Genomic DNA, 24353 nt, shown 5'->3' with positions numbered 1-24353 from the left:
CTGGTTGCGTCTCGGTCCGCCCGCAGCAGTCTCCTTCCCCGGCGAGCTTTCACTTCAGAGATGGCTGCGAAAGTGTGCAGATCAGTCCTCCTGTTGTCCCGGAGCGGCGGAGCGGCTGTAGGCAGCCTCCCCGCACTCGTCGCTCCTTCTCCGCGGCACCAGCAGCACATAAGATCGGTAAGTCCCAGGACGTGTCCGAAAGAGCGAGAGAGAGAGAGAAAGAGAGAGAGAGAGAGGGAGACAGGGAAAGAGGGACGCGGAGGAACTGGCTGGCCGGTGCGAGGCGCACGGCGGCGGCCGGTTGGGCTTGCTACGGAAGTAGAGCTAACTAGCCTCAAGGGTTCCCGCACTGTTCTTATCTTGAGATTGCGTCAACGTTGGGGCTCACTGGTGTCGCGTGCGAGTCCACTGTAAGGTCATTCCACGCACAGTGGGACGTGGAGCTTTGGCGAGGAGGCAATGCAGTTGTTTGGAGCGCTTGCTTGATGAACACGATCATCCGGCGCTGCCCCGGCCGCTCACTATACTAAACTCGCCCACGTTCCTCCTTCTATGTTCCATCATACCCTTGAACTTTGAAGGTTTATTTAAATGGTGTGGTAATATTTGTTTACACGTGTCATTTCTTTCAAGGCGTTGGAGAGTCTGCTCTAAATGTGGAACTTGTATTCAATCGCCTATGGCTGATGTTCAGTGGGGCAACCTCCATATCCTTCCTTCTATATGCTGTGAAACTGCAGTGTGTGAGTGTAGTTTCTGCTGCAGTACCATCAACGTCTGCACACATCCTCAAATGCCTCAGTTGTACTTGTATGCCTTGAATGGACATAAACACAGACATTAAACATGATACTTCACAGTGACATCCTCTCGTGGATGATGTCAGACAGCCTGCCTGCTGGGCTGGCTCTCTCCTCCCTGCGGGTGTTTCCCCATTCACCAGGGAGATCCATGTGTTTACCTGCAGGAGGGTGCAGATTTTTTTTTTGTTTTTTTTAAAGCTGTTGGGCTATAATGCAGTAGTTGCTCATCTTGTTCCTGCCTCCAAAGCTTTTACAACCGCAGTGACCCAATGAGAGAGCAGACGTGCTGCCTGGACGAAAGAATGAGGAAGTCCATGAAGGCCCCTGCTCTCTGTCTTTACTTACATCTGTCTTTACACATGCAATCAGTCCTGACTCCTCCCTAAAACTAACACTATACCTGTACATTGAGACCTTGACTTGGGAGTTTGTTTTGTTTTGTGACCAAGCTCTTAACTCAATTAACTGCCATATCAAATAAGATTTCGGCCTTTGAAATGTGTTAATATGCCATTAATCCGTTCCAGCCCCTCCCAAAAAACAGGTTTTTACTAAAGGAGTACAGTACAATATTGTAAAATATGTCAGATGAAACAATAAAAGAGAATATAAAGAAATTAACTGGTAATTATTAAGTATAGTTAAGCCAATAATCATACACACACACACACAGGAGTACATTTATGTTTTGATAATGCATTTAAGTGGCACGGTCCAGTGAGTGATGTCAGGAGCTTGGAGTCAGTCAGGTTGGCGGGTGTTAGTGTGTCCGATATGCCGCTTGTGAGTGTTTTCTAGGCCTGCAACTAATAATCTGTCAATAATTTTTTCGATTTATCGATGAATCGGATAAAAACAAACTATAAAATCTGTATCCCTTTATTCAACAGGACATTATTTCAAATTGACCGTTCAGAAAATGCACAAACATGACTTGGTTATGAGCAGAGGTGAGTACTAACGCGTTACATTTACTCAAAGTAATATTTTCCATAAACTGTACTTTAATATTACTTATTATAATAATATGATATATTATAATATTATATGTAATGTATATAAAATATTAATATTATTTTAATAGTACTTTATATATTTATAATTATTTAATATTTACTGTACAGGCTGAAATTCCAAGGAGTTGGACAATTTTAAGTTAAACATGGCCTCTAAACGATAATCAAATCTTGAAACTCTATCGATTAATTTGATAATGGATTCTTCCTTGCTATTTCAATAAATAGCTAAAAGTGCATTCCAAGTTCCCCCCACTTCACTCGTGCAGCCATGTATATGACGTTCGGTGTAATTAAAATACAAAACACAAAATCAACCCAGCAACAGCTCGTGACTCGAAAAACTCTTGACTTGGGGCACTCGTAAATCAAGGTAGGTACTTTGTAGACTGAGTGCAGGACCTGACCAAGCACACCGGCGTGGTAAGTTTGGATGAAATGTAAAACATTCAAACATTTTCAAGCTTTTTTATATTTATTTCCAATAACTTTGTACTGTACTGAGCATTTTAAGCCATTTAAAAAAAGAAAAACAAAAAAAAAACAAACGATGATTTTGTACTTTACAGTAACATGGGTGCATATGGCCTAAAAAAAGTGCTTCAATGTAACGGACAATCAGCTATATCCTATATACCCATTAGTGCATTCTATCGAGGTTCCACTGTATATTGTGTTGTTACCCACCATCAGCGATCACATTTTCAAATAAGTAGTTTTCTCTGAAAAACAAAACCAAAGCCTTAACTGTATCAGTGACTTAATATATGTCTTCACCTGCTCAGATTTGCTTGTTGTAGCGTGTAAGCTGCTGCTGGTGTTCTTTCATGAGTGACTCGTTGCAGCATGAGAACTCAGTTTCAATATTTTGTCTATTAAGCGGCAACGAGTTGCTTAGTTAAGATGTATATTGCATTTTTATTATTATAATTTTTTTTATCGAGTGGGACATTACAGAAAACGTGCTTTTAGGTGTGGTTACAGCCTCCCATCTCCTCATAGATACAAAGCAGCTGCTGGAACCCCCAAGGCTCACGTTTAACCTCTACCAGATTACTATTGAGTCCGCTGTCGTCTAAAATGCAGCTCTCCTCATGTGTGTCTCAGGAGTTGAATCATTGCGGGTAAATCGTCCTTGTAAAAAATACATGTAATAAATCACTAGTTAAAAATGTAATTATGTGATCTTATAAAGAGTCAACATTGCAATATGCACCAATAATAGAGAGATTAATTGTGAAGATAAATATCATATTTTATTGTGGGTTGCTCATCAGCAAATATTATATTTTTTCTATCAAAGCTCGTGCTCATTAAAGCTCAGCAGCTGGGGGTTGTAGTGGACGGGGCCATCAGGTCAAGCCCCTCCCGCCGTGTAATCCAATAAACGTAGGAGTAAACTCATTTATCCATGCTGCCTTCACTGACTTAGTGCTGAAGTTATCCAGATTAGTATGATAAGAGAGTGGCTGTGATCTGGTAGAAGGCGATTCGGTTAAGTGACTGACAAAGCTGTCTTCGGAACTGTCTCTTTACTGTGATCTTTCCCTTGGTCAATCTAGTGTCTCTGGTATGATTTCATGTTTTCATCTATGACTGAGTCAGCATATGAGTAGCTTGTTATTTTTGGAGATAAAACATTTCCAATTTTGGGATGCATTCAAGGTCAGTCTGGGGCTGGTCTGTGGTTGGGTGAGGTATGTTTTTATTGTCTTACAAAAAAATCATTGGGGCTGTCATTCTTGTCGTACATGACATACAAACCCCAATTTCAATGAAGTTGGGACGTTGTGTAAAACGTACATTAAATCAAAACAGAATACATTGATTTGCAGCTCCTTCTAACCTACAGTGTATATTCAATGCAATACCCTAGAAAAACAAGATTTTTAATGTTCAAACAAACTTTTTTTTGTTGTTGCAAATATTCCCTCATTTTGAATTTGATGCATGCAATACATTCCAAAAAAACTGGGACAAGGGCATGTTTACCACTGTGTTACATCACGGTTCCTTTTAACAAAACTCAATAAGCGTTTGGGAACTGAGGACTAATTGTTGAAGCTTTGTAGGTAGAATTCTTTCCCATTCTTGCTTGATGTACAATTTCAGTGGTTCAACAGTTCGGGGTCTCTGTTGTCGTATTTTGTGCTTCATAATGCGCTACATGGCGACTGGTTAGCATATCTGCCTCGTAGTTCTAGGGACCCGGTTTCAAATCTGGCCTTGTCTGTGTATAGTTTGCATGTTCTCCCCATGCCTGTGTGGGTTTTCTCCAGGTACTCTAGTTTCCTCCCACATCCCCAAAACATGCATGATGGGTAGAGTTGGGCATCGAGAATCGAGAACCGATTGAAATCGGGACTAATGTTTCGGTTCTCCCCGAATCATTCAAGTTAAAAAAATTCGGTTCCCAGTTTCGATGCCTACAGTGGCCAGAAAGTGGCCAAAACCAACGAAGAAGAGCGCACATGAAGACATGTTTGTGCCCAACGGCGGTGCCGAACAAAAGTATTTTTACTTTGTTAAAATAAATAATCAGCCGCACACCCTGAACTGGTCGTCAGCTAATCGTGGGGCACATATAAACAAACAACCATTCACACTCACATTCACACCTACGGGCAATTTAGCTAAAGGCCAGTTTTTTTTTTTGTTTTTTAATACAGATGCTACAATTAATGTTTTGACAGTCCTAGCCTTACATTTTACAGTTAATCTTATTTCTGGACGTTTATTTTTTTTCCTCTTGACTTCTTTCTCCTTTTATTTTGATGTAGAATTGTTTTCTCTCACTGTGAAGTTAAAGAGTGTGAAGTGCAAGAGAGTGAGGGTTCCTTCCAATGATGCAAGATTGTCTTCCTGGAGAGTTTAATACACTCGCTCGGAGTTATGAGCAATTTGATGTGGTTAATGATATGGCTGACTGTATACATAACTCCATCATACAGTTGATAGATTTTCCACATTTCCATGTCACCTTGTGCTGCTGGCACATCTGTAGAATCTTGACCAAGTTCACCAACACTACCTGAAAGCTGGATAATATTCCCATCACTGTTTCACACAATGTTTTGTCAAAATAAGGACTGATATAGCTGGTATCTACAAGTTAATGGAAAGGCATTGTATTGATGGCTTGCTTTCTCACGGTGGGTTGCTAAGGCAGAAACAGGAAATTGAGAGGAGAAAGCTATTGTTGTGTCTCCAGCCGGCCATGTCCGTTCACTCTGCAGCTGTTAGCCTTGTTTCCCAGCGCAAAGCATTTAATTTTAATTGAAAGATTTCTAGAGGATACTGTAGAGCAATAAGATGTTACATTTGACAAGCACAATGAGCCCGTTGTGTTTGTATTGTTCATCATGGGAGCAGCCTCCCATAAAGAAGGCCTTGTTGCCGCAGCTATCTTTTTTTTTTTTTTTTTTTTTTTTTCATATACTATTCCATGCTAATGTTTACTCGTATGCATGCATGGGAGATGAAAGTATGGGGCATATACTAATCACACCAGCTTTATTCATTTGATAATTAAATCAGCAACAGGTGTAAGTGATTAGATTATGTTTTGGCAAATCTTTTTCTGATGGAATAAACAAGGAAGCAATTTTGTCTTTGTGGGTTTTTATTACAAGGAAAAAATAAAATCTTTGCAAAGAGAGGAAAAGATACAAGTTGTCACGAGTTGTCACCCCTTACTGAAGGGCAAGCAAAGAAACGTTTATTTATTTATTATTTCGAAGTGAGAGAGACAGAGAAGAAAAGGAAAACAAAACAATTATCTTTGGCCAGCTCCACTCAACTTATCGAAAAACAGCGAGTAGTCACAACATGACTGGGAGAAACTAGTACACACAGCATGGTTGGAAAACAGCTAGTACAACCCCAATTCCAATGAAGTTGGGACGTTGTGTTAAACATACATAAAAACAGAATACAATGATTTGCAAAGCATGTCCAACCTATATTTAATTGAATACACTACAAAGACAAGATATTTAATGTTCCAACTGATGAACCTTATTGATTTGAGCAAATAATCATTAACTTAGAACTTTATGGCTGCAACACGTTCCAAAAAAGCTGGGACAGGGTCATGTTTACCACTGTGTTACTTCAACTTTTCTTTTAACAACATTCAATAAACGTTTGGGAACTGAGGACAGTAATTGTTGAAGCTTTGTAGGTGGAATTCTTTCCCATTCTTGCTTGATGTACAGCTTCAGCTGTTCAACAGTCCGGGGTCTCCGTTGTCGTATTTTACGCTTCATAATGCGCCACACATTTTCAATGGGAGACAGGTCTGGACTGCAGGAAGGCCAGTCTGGTACCCGCATTGTTTTACTAAAAAGCCACGCTGTTGTAACACATGCAGAATGTGGTTTGGCATTGTCTTGCTGAAATAAGCAGGGGCGTCCATGAAAAAGACGTTGCTTGGATGGCAGCATATGTTTCTCCAAAACCTGTATGTCCCTTTCAGCATTAATGGTGCCTTCACAGATGTGTAAGTTACCTATGCCATTGGCACTAACACAGCCCCATACCATCTCAGATGCTGACTTTTGAACTTTGCATCCATAACAGTCCGAATGGTTCTTTTCCTCTTTTGGCCCGGAGGACACGACGTCCACAATTTCCAAAAACAATTTGAAATGTGGACTTGAACACAGAACACTTTTCCACTTTGCATCAGTCCATCTTAGATGAGCTCGGGCCCAGAGAAGCTGGCGTTTCTGGGTGTTGTTCATAAATGGCTTTTGCTTTGCATAGTAGAGTTTCAAGTTGCACTTACAAATGTAGCGCCAAACTGTATTTACTGACATTGGTTTTCTGAAGTGTTCCTGAGCCCATGTGATGATATCCTTTACACGTCAGTTTTTCATGCAGTGGCGCCTGAGGGATCGAAGGTCACGTGCATTCAATGTTGGTTTTCGGCCTTGCCGCTTACATTCAGTGATTTCTCCAGATTCTCTGAATCTTTTGATGATATTATAGACCGTAGATGATGAAATCCCTAAATTCCTTGCAATTGTACGTTGAGGAACATTGTCCTTAAACTGTTCGACTATTTTCTCACGTACTTATTCACAAAGAGGTGAATCTCACCCCATCTTTGCTTGTGAATAACTGAGCAATTCAGGGAAGCTCCTTTTATACCCAATCATGGCACCCACCTGTTCCCAATTAGCCTGTTCACCTGTGGGATGTTCCAAACAGGTGTTTGATGAGCATTCCTCTACTTTCTCAATCTTTTTTGCCACCTGTCCCAGTTTTTTTGGAACGTGTTCCAGCCATAAAATTCCAAGTTAATGATTATTTGCTAAAAACAATAAAGTTGATCAGTTTGAACATTAAATATCTTGTCTTTGTATTCAATTAAATATAGGTTGAACATGATTTGCAAATCATTGTATTCTGTTTTTATTTATGTTTAACACAACGTCCCAACTTGATTGGAATTGGGGTTGTAGTCACAATGGAACAATAAAGCATGTGAAGGTTGTGGAAAACTAATAGAAATAATATCTGGTATATATAAAGCAAACATTTTCCAACTCAATTAGCACCGCAGGTGCCAGAGGTGACCGGACACAATGGGGCACAATGGAGCTTTGTCAACAATGTAAGCTGTATGTATGTTCAACAGTTCATAATTATTATTTTTAAAATCTAATTTAGATTTCTCCCCTTAACAGAAAACATTTTTCAGAAACCAAACATGGTGACAGACATTAACCATCATATTTACGAAGTCTCTCAACCTTACTATTACATGAAGAAAAGTTAAAAAAAAAAAAAAAAGTGACTTACATTACTCTTACGAGAAACATGTTAATCCCTGCCTTTGCTGGCAGGTATGATGTCATGCATTGTGTCACACTCTGAACAAAATACAGAACACAAAAGTTTTCCTTGTCATTTTGTAGATGACAGCCTCAGTGGCTCTGCCTATGACAATCTTCTTGTTCGCTGAGAGGCAGAAGACCAGCAAGCGTGGCCTGCTATGATTTGTGTGGTGTGCAGTGGTTCTGGTAAACTCTCTCCTCTCCAATTAAGAGTGTTGCAATTGTTCAACAAATCTGCCTCTTGTATTTCATTTTACAGGAGCTCTTTCATTTTGTTTTAAACTGTTAGAATTGACAGTACATTGTTGAAGCTGGGAAAAGACCATTTAAGAATGTTAACATGGGTTCTATAGCAATGTAAATTGTTCAAATATCTGTCTAGTAGCTGAAGACATTCGTATAGTGTAAAAGTCACTCTACTCTTTTCATATGTAAATGCATTTTTATAGTGTCAGTCAGTGATTTTCATGCACACATGAAATGCACTTTTCTCCAAGGTCCCTGTTTACATGCACAGGGCGCGATTCAATCTTATATATTTGTGGCTGCCTCTGCAACGGTAGGTGGTTATATCAGCTTGTTTAACAATCGGGCGAATTGCTGGATGTGTGGCAGAATAAAAGACTAGTTGGGAGAAGGGATTTGATACAAACAGGGATTTGCTCAGACATCAATTTATCCACCTTTCATGTGTTGTCTAGGTCTCCCATTCATATAATTTGTCTGACTTGTCCCCTCATTAAGGTTGCGAGTGAGCTAGAGTATCCCAGCTGACTTTGGGCAAGAGGCGTTACACACCCTGATTAGTTGCCAGCCAATAGAAGGGCACATATAGACAAACTACCTACCTACTACTCCGTATCTCCAGACCTGTTTTCTCTTGACCGCCATTCTTAACTTCTCTCAGTGGGGTTCCCCATTATATTCCATCCATCCAATATTTTGCATGTGAAACCTTTCTCCTGCTCACCAGCCTTTTCCCTGTAGGTTACAATCGTGGCCTGAATGTGTTCATTGATCGGCACTTATACAAATGAAGAAAGTGTTCTCTCTATCTTCCTCCTGGCTCATCTGTATGCAGAATACAACATTATTCATTCTCCAACTGGTCAGACGGCGGCTGCAGTGGCTACCTGGCACTAAAATCTACTCTTCATTGTGCAGAGGCTGGAACAGTAGTGGATGAGACTATTGTGATTGGCTGGTTCCTCATTAACTTACTGGAAGGGATTGCCCCCTTGAGGTGGTAAACGAATGGTAAACCTCAGCTGTTGGCATAGACTAATTAGCTGCCCCATGTTTCGGGGTGGCTCAGTGTGTCTCTACTCAAGCCTGCAAAGGACATTAAAAAAGGCCAAAGTATGTAATGCGGTGATGGATGGAAGCGCCGCTTGGTTACCCTGCTTCTTGAGGATAGTGGACAGGTGCTGTGTCCTCTGCCAGGAGCTTAGGTAAGGCTGCTGCTTGGAGATGAAGGTCATCACCTTCATTCACTTTCAAGTTATCAAATTTGAGCTAAAGCTCATTACTGTGACGTTAGTACACACATTTCTACAATATGATGCTCTGCTGTCACTTCATTTTTTTATATCCTTGAAATTGTTGCATAGCTAAAATCACAGTGAAATCACTTGTAATTGAAATCCTTTTTATTTGTTCGTGGTTTTGGACATTTTCGGTCTCCCAGTAAGTGAAAAGAGACAGCAAGCAAACAAATCAAATTTATAAATGCCAGATGTTCAACTGCAGCATTTGTGCTTTCTTGTTGCCAAATTCCTTGACTTTGTTTGATTCCCACACAGGTCAGATTGATACAACTCTGCCCTCCAAAAACATGAAGACTGTCTAATTTATGCAAGTAATTATGGACAGAGAGGGTAGGCTTGACCTCTCCTTCAACAAGTAGTGATTGTTTGTACCCTTGTTTATCCAACTTCACTGCTACAAATGAATGCAGGCAGTGGAGGAGAAATGATGCTGGCCTCATTGCGCACTAACACTGTGAACTGGGAGAACCAAAATTGTTGATCTTGGTCTTGTGTGATTGTGGGATGGATATTAACTAAGCATTGCTGAGTAATTGCGTAATGAATCAATTGAGGCAAACTGTACTACTTGGCTACAGGCACCAGAGACACTGTCTCAGATATGTGAAGTAGAGCTTCATCCACAAATCTGATCTGATCAGATCTCCTATAACACAACCACTGCAGTGTGCAGAACACAGGTCACAATTTTATTTGGACCGTGTTTGTGTGTGTGTGTCTGTAATGGTACTTTTGACATGGTCCAAAAATGGTATCTCCTACTTCAGTTTTGATATTAGTTATGTCATATTTAAATAGCTTAAACTAGAGGTATGATATATAGTAGGTACGGAAAGTTTTCAGACCCCCTTAAATTTGTCACTCTTTGTTATAACGCAGCCATTTGTTAAAATCATTTAAGTTAATTTTTCCTCATTAATGTACACACAGCACCCCATATTGACAGAAAAAATTGAATTGTTGACATATTTTCTGATTTATTAAAAAAGAAAAACTGAAATATCACACAGCCATAAGTATTCAGACCCTTTGCTGTTACACTTGTATATTTAACTCGGGTGCTGTCAATTTCTTCTAATAATCCTTAAGATGGTTCTACACCTTCATTGGAGTCCAGCTGTGTTTGACTATACTGATTGGACGTGATTAGGAAAGCCACACACCTGTCTATATAAGACTTTACAACTCACAGTGCATGTCAGAACAAATGAGAATCATGAGGTCAAAGGAACTCCTTGAAGAGCTCAGAGACAGAATTGTGGTAAGGCACAGATCTGGCCAAGGTTACAAAAAAAAAATCTGCTGCATTTAAGGTTCCTAAGAGCATAGTGGCCTCCATAATCCTAAAATGGAAGACGTTTGGGACGACCAGAATCGTTCCTAGAGCTGGCCGTCCGGCCAAACTGAGCAATTGGGGGAGAAGAGCCCATGTGAGAGAGGTAAAGAAGAAGTCAATCATAACTGCAGCCCTCCACCAATCGGGACTTTTATGGCAGAGTAGCTCGACTGAAGCATCTCCTCAGTGCAAGACACATGAAAATCCCGTATGGAGTTTGTTAAAAAACACCTGAAGGACTCCAAAATGGTGAGAAATAAGATTCTCTGGTCTGATGAGACCAAGATAGAACTTTTTGGCCTCAAATCTAAGTGGGATTGTGGAGAAAACTCGGCACTGCTCATCAGCTGTCCAATACAGTCCCAACAGTGAAGCATGATGGTGGCAGCATGATGCTTTGGGAGTGTGGTGTTTCAGCTGCAGGGACAGGAGGAATGGTTGCAATCGAAGGAAAGATGAATACGGCCAAGTACAGGGATATACTGGACGAAAACCTTCTCCAGAATGCTCAGAACCTCAGACTGGGCCGAAGGTTCACCTTCAAACAAGACAATGACCCTAAGCACACAGCTAAAATATCGTAGCAGTGGCTTCAGAACAACACAGTGACTGTTCTTGAATGGCCCAGCCAGAACCCTGACCTAAACCCAACTGAGCATCACTGGAAAGACCTGAAAATAGCTGCCCATCAACGTTCACCATCCAACATGACAGAACTGGAGAGGAGCTGCAAGGAGGAATGGCAGAGGATCCCCAAATCCAGGTGTGAAAAACTTGTTGCATCATTCCCAAAAATACTCATGGCTATATTAGCTAAAAAGGTCCTTCTACTAAATACTGAGCAAAGGGTCTGAATATCGTATTTTCACGACCATAAGGCGCACTTAAAAATTGGACATTTTCTCCAAAATGGACGGGGCGCCTTATAATGTGGCGCGCCTTATGTGTGCACCGAGTTCCAAAATCTACAAATGTTGTGTGATGAGCGCTCCGCTTGACTGACTGGGAGCATTTCCTGCCAACACGCTGCTTATACAGAGGAAAAGCGGACGTGGCTGAGGACAGCATGCAGAGATAAAGGGGGAAGAGTGCGCGTGAAGGAGGAACGCTAAAGGCACGCCCCCATTAGGTATATAGCGCCGGTCAAGCCAGCCTCCACTCGTAAAGTAGCAATCAAGCCAGCCGCCCCTAATTTTGTTCATACTAGGCATTATGGTAATAAATCACCAACTCGCGGCGAAAGCCACCTTCAAAATACAAGCTTCCCAATAATACGGATGTCAATGCTCTTCGGTTAAGGAATGCAACCAGCAAGGTTAATTTGAATCTTGAGATTTTGCGAGCGGCGTGGGAGAGATGGATGACAGATGGTGAACACAGTTTTACTAAGACTAGGAGGCAGCGGCGGGCGAGTTACGCCACAATTTTTGAATGGATAGTGGATGCTTGGGCTAGCGTGTCTGCTTGTACTGTTACTGTTCGAGCTTTCGTAAAAGCCTGCATCATTTCTGAGGAGCCGGACGGCAATGAGACTGACTCCGACAATGACGAGAGGGAACCCGGCGTGTTTGATCGAGAACTTGCCCAGCTGTTCATTTTGGATACAGAAGATGAGGACTTTGATGGATTTGTGGAGGAGGATTGATCAAACAATAACGTGAGTACATTGTTAACTATACTTCAATAAAGTACAACCGAACTCAGTTTTGCTCCCACTGCCTTTTTAAAAACAGACATTACCATGCCTGCACCCAATAATACGGTGTGCCTTATGGCTGTGAAAATACTGTACTTATGGCTCTGTGATATTGAGGTTTTTCTTTTTTAATAAATCTGAAAGAATTTTTAAAAATCTGTTTTTTTCTGTCAATATGGGGTGCTGTCTGTACAATGTGTCTGTCTGTTAATGTGGAAAAAAATGAACTTAAATGATTTAAGCAAATTGCTGCAATATAAAAAAGACTGAAAAATTTAACGGGGTCTGAATACTTTCCCTACCCACTGTGTACAGTATTTCTATTTTTTTAGAATAGAACTTCAGTGATTAGTGATTTTCTTTCCTGTCTCACTTTATTTTACACCAACTTGTTGTTGGAAGTATGCCCTCCGTTTTTCTCATACGCTCCAATGAAATATCTAAGCTGTAATAATATTACAATGCATTATCTCAAATTTAGATGTAGTGTATTCAAATTAAATTAATAAAATAGTTATCAGATTATTGTGCATTGAGCCTTTTCATATCATAATACATTGCCTAAAGCCATTCGGTGAACCTTTTCCACTCAGTTATCTCCCTTCTCTACATTCCACTACTTTACTGAATTGAAAACAATATGGTGTGTGTTGAAAAAGGCAGATGAATAATTACAACTGTGCCTAAAAGAGAAACAATCATAACAGTGCAGGGCAGAAAGAGAAGACCCATCATCGATTGATGAGCAGCAGCAGAAAAGCTCATTTTGCCAACGGTGAGGCACTTCTTAATTGGTTGCTGCTATGTATGAAAGAGTCCTGTTAATGACACAGGATTCCCTCGCCCTCAAGCTCACCTCTTTCACTCCAGAGAAAATAGGCTGTTATGTACTATAGTGGCATGAATACTGCATACAACCAAGAAAATCAGTTTTGCATAGTGTAGCTGGCAACCACATGCAACTTTAATGTTACAGCTTTTTTTCTGCTTTCAGATATACAAAATTGGACAACAAACCACAAAACTGATTCAGGATCTGTCTGGTATGGTACTCCAAGAGGAGATTCTCTCTGATGGCTGATTTGTGCAGCATGCTATAAAAATGTCATAAAAGTCCCATAGAAATTTGGGGGTAAAATTATCCCATTGTGATAGTTTATAAAATAATATGCAACTCTTGAGACAAAACCTGACAAGTATTTAAGATATATATGTATGTATAAGGGCGGCACGGTGAACGACTGGTTACCACATCTGCCTCACAGTTCTGAGGACTGGGGTTCAAATCCCGGGCCCGTTTGTGTGGAGTTTGCATGTTTTCCCCGTGGCTGCATGGGTTTTCTCCAGGCACTCCGGTTTCCTCCCACATCCCAAAAACATACATGGTAAGTTGATTGATGGCTTTAAATTGCCCTTAGGTGTGGATGTGTGCGCGAATGGTTGTTTGTTTTTATGTGCCCTGCGATTGGCTGGCGACCAGTTCAGGGTGTACCCTGCCTCACTCCCGAAGTTAGCTGGGATAGGCTCTACCATGCCCGTGACCCTTGTGAGGATAAAGTGGTACAGAAAATGGATGGATGGATGGATATATGCATGTATAAAATTTACTTCATGATTCACTTTACAGGAGAAGAAAAAAACACACTTCTTTGAAAACATCGCTTGGAACGACATGCTTACAGACAACAACAATTGGGTAGAACGCACATTTTTTGTGTATTTATAGGAACAAAATGAAATGGCGCAGCCAACTGGAAACCGTGGAAACTGTGTGAAACCTAGTGGTGTTATGTTGCGAAGTGAACGAGGGCTTTGTTAGGCCCAGTTAAACTGGATGAATGTGACATCACTGTTGTGTTGAGGGCATCACTGTTAATGGGAGTTCATGTTTATTTCCACTTGATAAGATTCTTTGCCGACAGTGACAAAGAAATGCACGTTGCGAAGCATGTTGGTTGGTTGTTCCCTTTTGTCTGGCCTTCTATTCACTCTGAGTAGTTGGCACATGTTAGTTGCAGCCGTCACTTGGGAGCTTTATTACTACTCTACACTTGTGCCTGAAGCGATTAAATGAGCATGAGGATTAAATACGTCTATTAAAATGGAACTTAAGCAGATGTATGGTAGTTATAAATCCCTGATCAATGCAAATTAAGCAGCCCAAGGTATAGAATACAGATAGATGAACATAACGATGTCATCTCAGCAACTTTTAGAAATGTGATGTAAAGGCACTCTTTGGCCTCTTTATCCATTGTTGAAAAGGACTCTCGAGTGTCAACTTTAAACAATTATTGTAAATTAAATTCGGGTGGCATGATGGTGCTTCCCAGTCAAGCCTTAAGGTTTCAATCACAGCTTAGGCCTTCCCGTGTGCAGTTTGCCTGTGTTCCCCATACTTGCATGGGTTTTCTCCTTGTTCTCCCACATTCCAAAACATTTGTGATAGATTAATTGAAGACTAGGCGGCACGGTGACCGACTGGTTAGAGCGTCAGCCTCACAGTTCTGAGGACCCGGGTTCAATCCCCGGCCCCGCATGTGTGGAGTTTGCATGTTCTCCCCGTGCCTGCGTGGGTTTTCTCCGGGCACTCCGGTTTCCTCCCACATCCCAAAAACATGCATTAATTGGAGACTCTAAATTGCCCGTAGGCATGACTGTGAATGCGAATGGTTGTTTGTTTGTATGTGACCTGCGATTGGCTGGCAACCAGTTCAGGGTGTACCCCGCCTCCTGCCCGATGACAGCTGGGATAGGCTCCAGCACGCCCGCGACCCTAGGGAGGAGAAGCGGCTCAGAAAATGGATGTATGGATAATTGAAGACTCTAAATTGGCCACGTGTGAATATGAATGTGAGAGGTTTTTTTTGTCTGTATGTTACCTGCGATTGACAGGGTATCTGGGTCAGACAGTATGGGCTCCAGCTCACCCCACCACCACAGGATAAACAGTATAAAGTGAATGATTAATTCATTAAATTGGTCAGCAAGATACACATTTGAGGGACTTTGTTTTTGGTTTTTTTTGGCTGCAGAAAGACAAACCTGTGTATCACCATCCGTCCCCAAACGCACACTAAATGTATAAACATTTTGGCCTTTCTCCTTGTTTCAAATCTTGTTTGAAATTATCTCTTTGTACTTCTGAGAAATGTTAGCAACCTCATTAGAGAGCCAGAAGTCAAGTACTGAGCCTTAACTGCGACAGATCAGCCTTTGAGCACATTCAGGGTGAGATGAGGCCCAGGGAATTAGACTTGCATCGCCTGCATTGTTTACACTGTAATTACACATGCTGCAGTATTGCCATGGAAGACAGACACAGGAGATTCACATTGCATGTTTATAATAAGGATGCACGCCTCTTTTCAGCAGACCTCCCGTAGTATGAAGTCAAAGCATAAAAGTTATAGTGTCTCACTGCCTGACTCCATAAGTAATTGCTCAGTCTCCATGTCAACTGAACTGTTGTTTTAAGTAAATCTGTGAATTGAGCTCCCTTTTAAATGACTCATATCAGCCTGTGGATCAATAACTGAAGTAACATAGAATTAGCATGTCTGTTGTAGAGAGCACTGCAGGCTGACGCAAGAAAAGAGGAAGGCACAATAACGTATGGTAATAGCAGTGGAGTTCTCTTTTGCCACCTCGGCACTTTGGAGCCTTATTCAGATCAATCAGGCAATTTAATGGTTAGCAGTATTTCTGTGGTATAGAAGTTTTAACTACGGGTGGGTTTAGCGATTCATTTTGGCAGTTATTTGATTTCTGTCACGATTCGTGGTTGCCAGTTTGAGTCAAGTACGATATTGGGTCTAGAACGATACGATCCGAAACGATTCAGTGTTTGGAAATTGATTCAGTAATTTTTTAGCCAAATATTCAACCAATGTGACTGTGAAATAAATACCTGGATACTGGACAGTGCAGGTGAAATTTCCTAAATTTCTTTTGTGTCTAGCAAAGTTATCAGGTAAAATTATTTATGAAAAAAAAAAACAATAGCCAACCAAAATGGCAAATAATATTCATGCCAAATGCATTCACACTGTAGTTGAATAAAGTGAAACTAACATATTTTCAGTTTGGATGAACAGTCGGTTTACCTGCAACTTCTGATATTGTTTTTAAACATAGAAATAATACAAATCTTTTTGTAACTGAACACAAATCACGTAATGCTCGAATATTCTAATTATATTTATTACTATCCACTCACTCGTCACGATATGTGACATAGTGGTTATGTAGCTCTGAGAAGCTCGTGATGTCCAAGTTACCATGGGTGAAACACTCTACAGCAGTGGTTCTCAAAGTGTGATACTCACTCTCGTGGCATGCAAGAATCACTGAATTAAAGCTTCAACCTCTGCATCATGTTACAGTGTCTTAAACTTTTAAGTTCAACTTTTAACATTTTTATTTTTTAAGTTGTATTTTAACTTTTCAGCACAATACAATTGCATTTAATCCTTCATAACTGTTTTAAATAATTTTTTTTAGGTACAATGTTTATTTAACATTTTAATTGTATAATTATTTTTAAGTACTTTTTTTATGTTCCCATATTTAAGTACAGTGTTAATGTTCAAATGGTGCATAATGTTACAGTGGCTTACAATGATATATACTGTAGATTATAAATACCTTTTAGCAATCCAAATTGGTAATGTTCAACTAGTGCATATGTGAAAATGATTAATGCAGATTGGTTTTACATGGTGATGTAGGACAGATACAAAAGCTTGGGTTTTAATTTGAAACGATATTTTCCAAACACTACTGTGTACTGTTTTCCTTTCAATAAGAATTCCCATCATAGTTGAACTTCAAACAGCTTAGGGTCAACATTAAATTAGTATTTTATTTGGAATTTGGAAGCAAATCCTTAAAAAGCATTAGCTCTTGTGGACTTTGGCCTTAATAACTAAAATGAAAGAGATTTGTAAATGACATTTGTGGCCCAACCTTGGCATAAAGTGTCATACCCCTATTTGGACTAAAACGTTCTTTCTTGTGTCATATGAAAGTCAGGTGGTTCTAAGGGGATGATATGATGGATACAATTGTGTCTCAAGTCAAAGGCACCTCCAGGAGGCTGGCCAGTAACAGGATTGCTTATGTAAATAGACCTGCAACTGTAATCCATTGTTGATGACGTATTTAACTTGCCAGTAGGATGCTACAGATCTGGGTGGTATTTTGTTGCTAGTTTTGGATTCAACTGGCAACTTTCTGCACCATAAGTATCCCAACAAGAGCAGCTCAGAAGATATGATACTGTATGGTTGGTATACAAAATGGCTACCGATTATTGGGATCAAACGTTCATAAATTGTAGACGGTCGACGTTAATTGAGCAACGACAACTGTATCTTTTATACACAGAATGCTAGCAACAAACTTTTTTTCTCAAGACCTTCGGGCATAGGAAGACGGCAAAAGACGACAAAAATTAGAAGTCGCTGTTTACATCATGCTGTCTTTGTGGTGTATTGGAGTATTAATACCTGCATATATTATCAGTGTCGGACAGAAATGTCTTATGTCCAAATTTAGTCAATGTCATTTTTTTCACAAATCTGTCAGTCCCCACATGGGTTTGTTATTTATATTCACCACTCTAAAGTGTTGAAAATGGCTTGCTCTCTTTGACTCTGCAATGTTAATGGCTCTACAAACAAGCAATTTTTTTGGTTTTCCAGAAAACTGATGGGGCGGTACGGTGGGTGACTGGTTAGCATTAACATTTTTAATTGTCACACAAATCAGACAAGCTAACATTAAAAAAGTTCACTGTTCTAGTAAAATCTTAAAACTACTACATTATACACTGTTAATGAATGCGTATGGTGACGCTGGTATCTGGTTACGTGCCAAAACTTCCTACATATATTTGTGTTCATGTACTTGTCGAGGTAGGTCCTTCTTTTGGACTAATGTCTCAAAAAGCCAAGGAAAATGCCAAACATAAGTAGATATATATATAAATATATATATATATATTTATATTATTTTTATATTATATACAATTACTGTATATATATATATATATATATATATATATATATATATATATATATATATATACAGTATTTAATTGATGCTCACTGAACTGAATGAGCTACCACGAGGTTTTCCACGATATGCTGCCTGCCACGCTTCAGACACATTGAAGCTGCTCTTTGTACCAAATCTAGTGATTGTTCTGCTCGTTCAAAGTCTTTGGTTAGAAAGCAAAGCTTTGAGGACAAAGACAAACAGGACACAAGGTTGCAGACATGTTTTCCAGTTTCACTACAGTGTTACTCATCCTTTGGCAGCTAACCAGTCATCCACTGGTCTATAAATAGGATGGAGGAGATGTTGGAGGAGACTTGCTACAGAATTACCATGGAGACAGTGTTTAGTTTTGGCTTTATGATCATAGCGCACTCAGGGCATGATTCTGGGTTACTTTTGGTAAAAAAAGAATCTCCTAAAACTTTAGAGCTAATTTGAAAGCCCAATGTTGTGGTTGCGGAGGTCTGAGTCACCTCAGTTCTTGGAGGCTTGAAGAAATACTGCTGTGATTTTGGGAAATTGCAAAAAATACACTAACAAATCCCTGAAGTTTTTAACTTGATACCACATGCAATATAATTAATTTGGGCCTTTTCCCTTCCTGCAATTATTCAGCACATTCATTTCAGTTGTTGATTGGGTCCTCACCAGAGATGGGTAGTAACGCGCTACATTTACTTAAGTAACATTTTCCATAAACTGTACGTGTCAGAGTAATTTAAATGCACCGTACTTTTTACTTTTACTTATTTATGTGAAGAAAGATCGATACTTTTACTCCGTTACAGTGATCGACATGCCGTTCGCTACTTTTATTTATTCATTCTTGCGTGTGCGTCTCTATTTTTAGACTCCATCTTTTGACTCCAATTCACCAATCAGACGACACAAGGCATTCACGACTGTTCACATAGCCTTCGCGAGCCAATCAAAATGACTCATTTTTCACCAATCAGATGACACGAGGCAGTAACATGACCGTGCATGTAGCCTTCGCGAGCCAATCAAAATGACTCATTTTGGGGGAAAAAACAGCCGCACGACTCTGTTTATTTTACAGACTCCAAAAAACAACAGCTTTGTCATGCAGCTCTTAAATTGTGACTGCCCAAACTTGGATATTTCATCCCACTTCTAACTTGAGAAAACACCTTGCGGTAAGTTGCAGATGTTTCTATTGTTGTTTTGGCAGTGGACATGGCAAAATCAGCACTATCCCTATGGTGTTGCATATGCACACACAATCAATAAGTCTGTTCAGCAAACAGCTTCTTCATGAAGTCATTTAAGCGAATAAAGCCAATAATGTTTCTGTAGGACCCAATGCATGTGTTGTTGTTTTTTGGGTGGTTTAAAATTTAAATGGTGGCATGTGTGTGTTGACTCACATATATTATTATTTTTTTATTTTATTTTATGTTTATGCTCTGATTTAAAAAAAAAACAAACAAAAAAAAAAAAAAATCAGAAGTTACTCACAAGTTACTCTTGAGTAGTTTTTTCACTGAGCACGTTCTTACTCTTACTCAAATAAATATTTGGATGACTACATTTTACTTGGGTCATATTTTTCTAAAGTAACACTACTCTTACTTGAGTACAATATTTGGCTACTCTACCCACCTCTGGTCCTCACAATGTGCAATATATTTATTCATTTCCACTCTTTGTTCCTAACTGGGGTAAGGCGATGACAGACGTGACACAACTGGTTGATCTAGAATCATAAGTTTACATGAGGTTTTTTGTTTTTATACAGGCCACATGACATAACAATTTAAAATAGCATTGTGTTCCATTGGTGGTGTGGGAAGTCTATTTATGGATATGGAAAAACTGCTGATGTTATTTGTGGATTATGTAGGCCATTTTATACTCTCAGAGAATCTAACCTCTTTCTATTCATGAACACTTTCTAATTTCTCCATATATGAAGATTCAATCATTTAGTGACAACAGTTATCATATTTCATAAGCAATTGGTTAACTGTTAGCAGAATGCCAGTGCTTCATGTTTGAATAAATCAGTGAATTACTCAAGCTGCAGTTTCAACTTGCACTACTTTGAGCCCTTACCAGCTTTGGTCTTAAGGGAGTAACCCTGGGGATAACCCAACCTCCACATGAACTTGATGGATAAGGCACAGGCAATGGAAGGATTAAACAAAAGGCCGTGGACTTTTGGTGGGAGAATTCTAACACCATTCGATTGCTTTTCTGTTGTCTCCTTGAGGCCATATATATGTAGCGTGCCAAGATTTTTGTGAATACTATTGGACTATTCTGCAAAAATAAAGGTTCGCTTTGAAATAAGATAAGTTGTGAGGTTTTGAAGTCACTCTGCTGTTGTTGCCAAGGTAACTGTATAAATACTGAAAATGTCCATGGTTGTTGTAGTTATTTGGATGGGGGTTGTCCAATTCATTACATATTCTTATCTCCTTCAATAGACATGTTAATTGTAGACATGCCTAAGTCAAGTGGTTATGGCTCCTGTACTGCACATGGCTGTTCCCCTTCCTCCACTGATATTCGGTCACAATTGACTGTCCATTATCTATTATTGTAAATAGAAAAATATATGCAGGGCTGGTCAGCTTTGTAATGCAGTGTAGGTGATGGCTTAATTGTCATCATACGGTAGTTGTGATGGTATTCAGTGAATGTGAACGTGAGGAGATTTGTCTTCGGAATTGAATCTTGTCCTGAGGCAAGCCATCCAACGTAGTACATGAGCTCAGCAGAGAAAAAGCCATAAAAATGAGATTGATGCGGTCAACTTCAGTTAGCGCACAGAATTATCGTGTCAAACCTGCGGCCACTCCTCAAAGCCTTGGAGCTTACCGTATGTTTTGATTAGGGCTAGGCAAATTTGACAATTTATTTAATCGACTGTGAGTCAAAATATTGAACAATTAAAATTATATTATTTTCAAAAGGGTGTGAAAATGAATCAACAGCGCCACTGCTGGTCTTGTTGTAGGGAACTTGTCCACTCCATTTGACCCCTATTGCTTCAAATACAATTGATCAACAATTTATTCCACATAATTGACTGGATTATTATCAGTGAATCGCTCATGATGCATATCCTAAATTCTGTGAAGAAAAAAATATTTGATCTATATGTACATCAGATAAATAGTGTAGGACTTATTGGATGTGTATAATTAGAGCCACTTAGATCCAAAGAGAGGTGAAGGCTGATTTTATGCACTGTCTTCTAGTTTGAAATGACCTTCGCGATGCACCGTGTCGGTGTCAGTCGGTAGTTGATGTTGAGGATAAGTGCTTTGAATAGACACTCACAGCAGACATGCATGATGCCAGAATTTTCTCCTCCACGGCCCTTTCTCATCTCTGTGATCCTCTTTCACTCGGTTCCTCTCTTGTGTGCCTCCCCCTCACACCCACACTTCTGCTCTCTGCACTGCTGATCGTCCGCTTTATCCCAGTGGCCAGAGGGGTCTGTTTGTGCCTTTTGTAGGAAATTAAACAAACTGCACATTCCATGCAATGTTTTTGGGTGTCCCCCAGGTCTTTTCTAAATTGTTGCTGTCCTTCCCTTCTTCTTCATATTGAGTTGATCCTTACTTACAAGGCCTAAGGAGCCCTATTTAAAAGCAACATGGAACAGCAAGGAATTAAATTGTGCAATAAACCTGGAGGAGTTTGTTCTGTCATTTTTGGCTAAATCTACCTTTCCAACTTTGTGATAATTTTATTCAGTTTATTGTGATTAAACATAAGGAATATGTTAGAAAATGTTCAATGGCAGAAGGGCTGCTTTTTCCCGCTAGTTTCTGTTATACCCCTTTTGTTGTCGAAACAACTGCAATAGAGCCTCTTAAGTTGCTGTTCTCCATAATGAATTAAGGCTGTTTGGAACCAGCCCATTCATTCATTCATCAGGACTACGGTGAGTGATACTAAACTGAGAGTTGCCTCTCTTTACACCCACCTTCCATTACCCTGATTTTGTATGCGTGTATGCATGAAAGTTGTGATCGTATCACACATGTGCGTGGGTGACTGTTTCCATGTTTGTTAGGCGATAACTTGTGAAGCTAGATACTGACGAAGCAGCCATTTCCCCTTCTGTCTGGTTTATATTTTTCTCACAGCTTTCTGTTGCTTCTTCCTTTCCAGCTTAACAAGCATTATATGCTTGTTGTATATCACCCACAAAAAGAAGATAATTCCATTTTTCCTCAATGGTAGCGTGCTCCACCTAATTGATGTGGTGCATTGTCCACGTGAATAGATAACTGCCAATCCCCCAAATTTCTTTCCTCTAAGAAAAAAAAAACAAAAAACTTGGTGTTTGTACCGCATGCTTTGATCTCGCTACAATTATACACAGGAGAGCAGATGTGGCACCAGTAAAGCTGACTTTTACATGGAGTTTTGTGTACTGTTGCATGTCGCACAGAGCAAAAGCTGCTGAACATGTCAACAATGACCCCAAAATAATTACCGATTGGGAAAAAAAAAATCCCCAATTTGATTGCGCACGCAAACCGATGTGGAAGCTTTCTCGCCACTTCTCTGCAAGTAGCTCTGCAGATGCAGATGTGAATAAAGGCTTGCTTTAAAAAATGTTTTTTTAAATTAATTTTCAGTTAATTTGTATGGATATCCGGTGTGAATCGTTTGAGTCCTTCAAACCCCCTCCGGTTTTCCTGAGCATGCATTTTACATCCTTGAGCTTCTGCTTGTCATCAGTGAACTTCCAGGGAAGCCCCTCTGACTGGATCAATTCTCCTCTGCTCCAAAAGTCTTTCATTGGCTTGCAGTCACTCAGCAGTCACCCACCCTCTTTACTCTGCATGGGTAGCCACTGGTTTTACTATATGTGCTTAATGTGTTGGAAATTTCATTTTACTCTTCCTTTCTCCACTCCTTATCTTCTGTGGCCAGTGATTGCCTTTCACCTGCCGACTCTTGCCCTCTGCCATATTTCCCCTTCTCCAGCATGCTGACTGCTTTCCCCTTGTTTTTGGTGAAAAAGCAACTGAAAGATAAGAGAACGAGAGACGGTCGGATAAGAAAGCACATCATTTATTGTGCAGTTGATATTTCTGTCTTTGCTGCTGCATTGTCACCAACATTCAACACCAAATGAGGACAAGAAAATATGAAATAGGTAAACAATGGCTATCTCGCACATTTACCTGGAGGTTTGCTTTAACATGCTACTTACTGTACTTGGTTGCTCTTTGCGATCACTTAACCAGGAAATAATAACATAGCTTTTCATTTGTCGGTAATTAGCCCTCAGTAGCTTCTACCTTTGCTGGCCTCATGTGATCTGCTCTTGGCCAGCACAAGTGTTAAATTTGACCAAAGTCATCGTTTGTGCATGGGAGAGCAGTTTTTATTATTATTGTATTGTGTCAATTGGTTGAGACAGATGGAATTAGATTAGCAATAGGACACTTGGAGACCTGGAGTTAAAATTATCTCTTTAAGTGAGCACATTAACAGGCCTTTCATGCATTAACATGGAGAGCTACTTTATGTAGTATCTAGGGTAGGTAAGATTACTCATTAGTCATCTGAGTTTTGATACGGTATATCTACCATTAGGAGCCAGCTGAGTCTTTACCAATTAGTTATTGCCTTTCATTAATAGTGGCGGCATCAATTTGGGCAGGCGTGGGAAATGTACAATGTCGAGATGGGCATTTGTCAAAATTTCCTTGATTGACTATGGAGAATATTATGAATTAATAATAGTTTTTAAAATAATTTTTAAATAGGTAAATAGTATGGGAGGTATCTCTCTTACAACATTCTTAGATCTCACTTCAGTGACAGTGTTGGATTGTGCAGAATAAAGTTACCATGTCTGCAGTTAAACTTCTCATAGCTGAAGTAATGTTCTCCCTTGGTCTGCAACTTGTAAAGACTGACTCAACAGCACCTGTATTTGTGGTAGCCAAGTGGTGCACTCCATTTTGCATTAATTGAAGACACGTTTAACCAGTTCCACACAATCGAAGGAATGTTTAATATTTGTAAGGATTTTTAAGATGACTTCAATTAA

At 39.8% G+C, this 24353-nt stretch overlaps 1 protein-coding gene across 4 annotated transcripts in view; it reads left to right on the top strand.

Moving 5' to 3' along the window:
- mcu (mitochondrial calcium uniporter) overlaps window positions 1-24353 on the top strand; it is a 64908-nt gene continuing 40555 nt past the window's right edge. For all 4 annotated transcript variants that reach the window (XR_009769496.1, XM_061690904.1, XM_061690905.1 and 1 more), the window contains exon 1: window positions 1-177. Coding sequence is in view for 3 of the 4 variants with exons in the window: in XM_061690904.1 (XP_061546888.1) it covers window positions 61-177 (117 nt within the window). In the remaining variant the exon portion in view is untranslated. The remainder of the gene's footprint in view (window positions 178-24353) is intronic.

This window comes from Phycodurus eques, chromosome 11 (assembly GCF_024500275.1).
Source record: "Phycodurus eques isolate BA_2022a chromosome 11, UOR_Pequ_1.1, whole genome shotgun sequence".
Taxonomy (NCBI): domain Eukaryota; kingdom Metazoa; phylum Chordata; class Actinopteri; order Syngnathiformes; family Syngnathidae; genus Phycodurus; species Phycodurus eques.
This window is presented reverse-complemented; position numbering and strand designations above follow the sequence as displayed.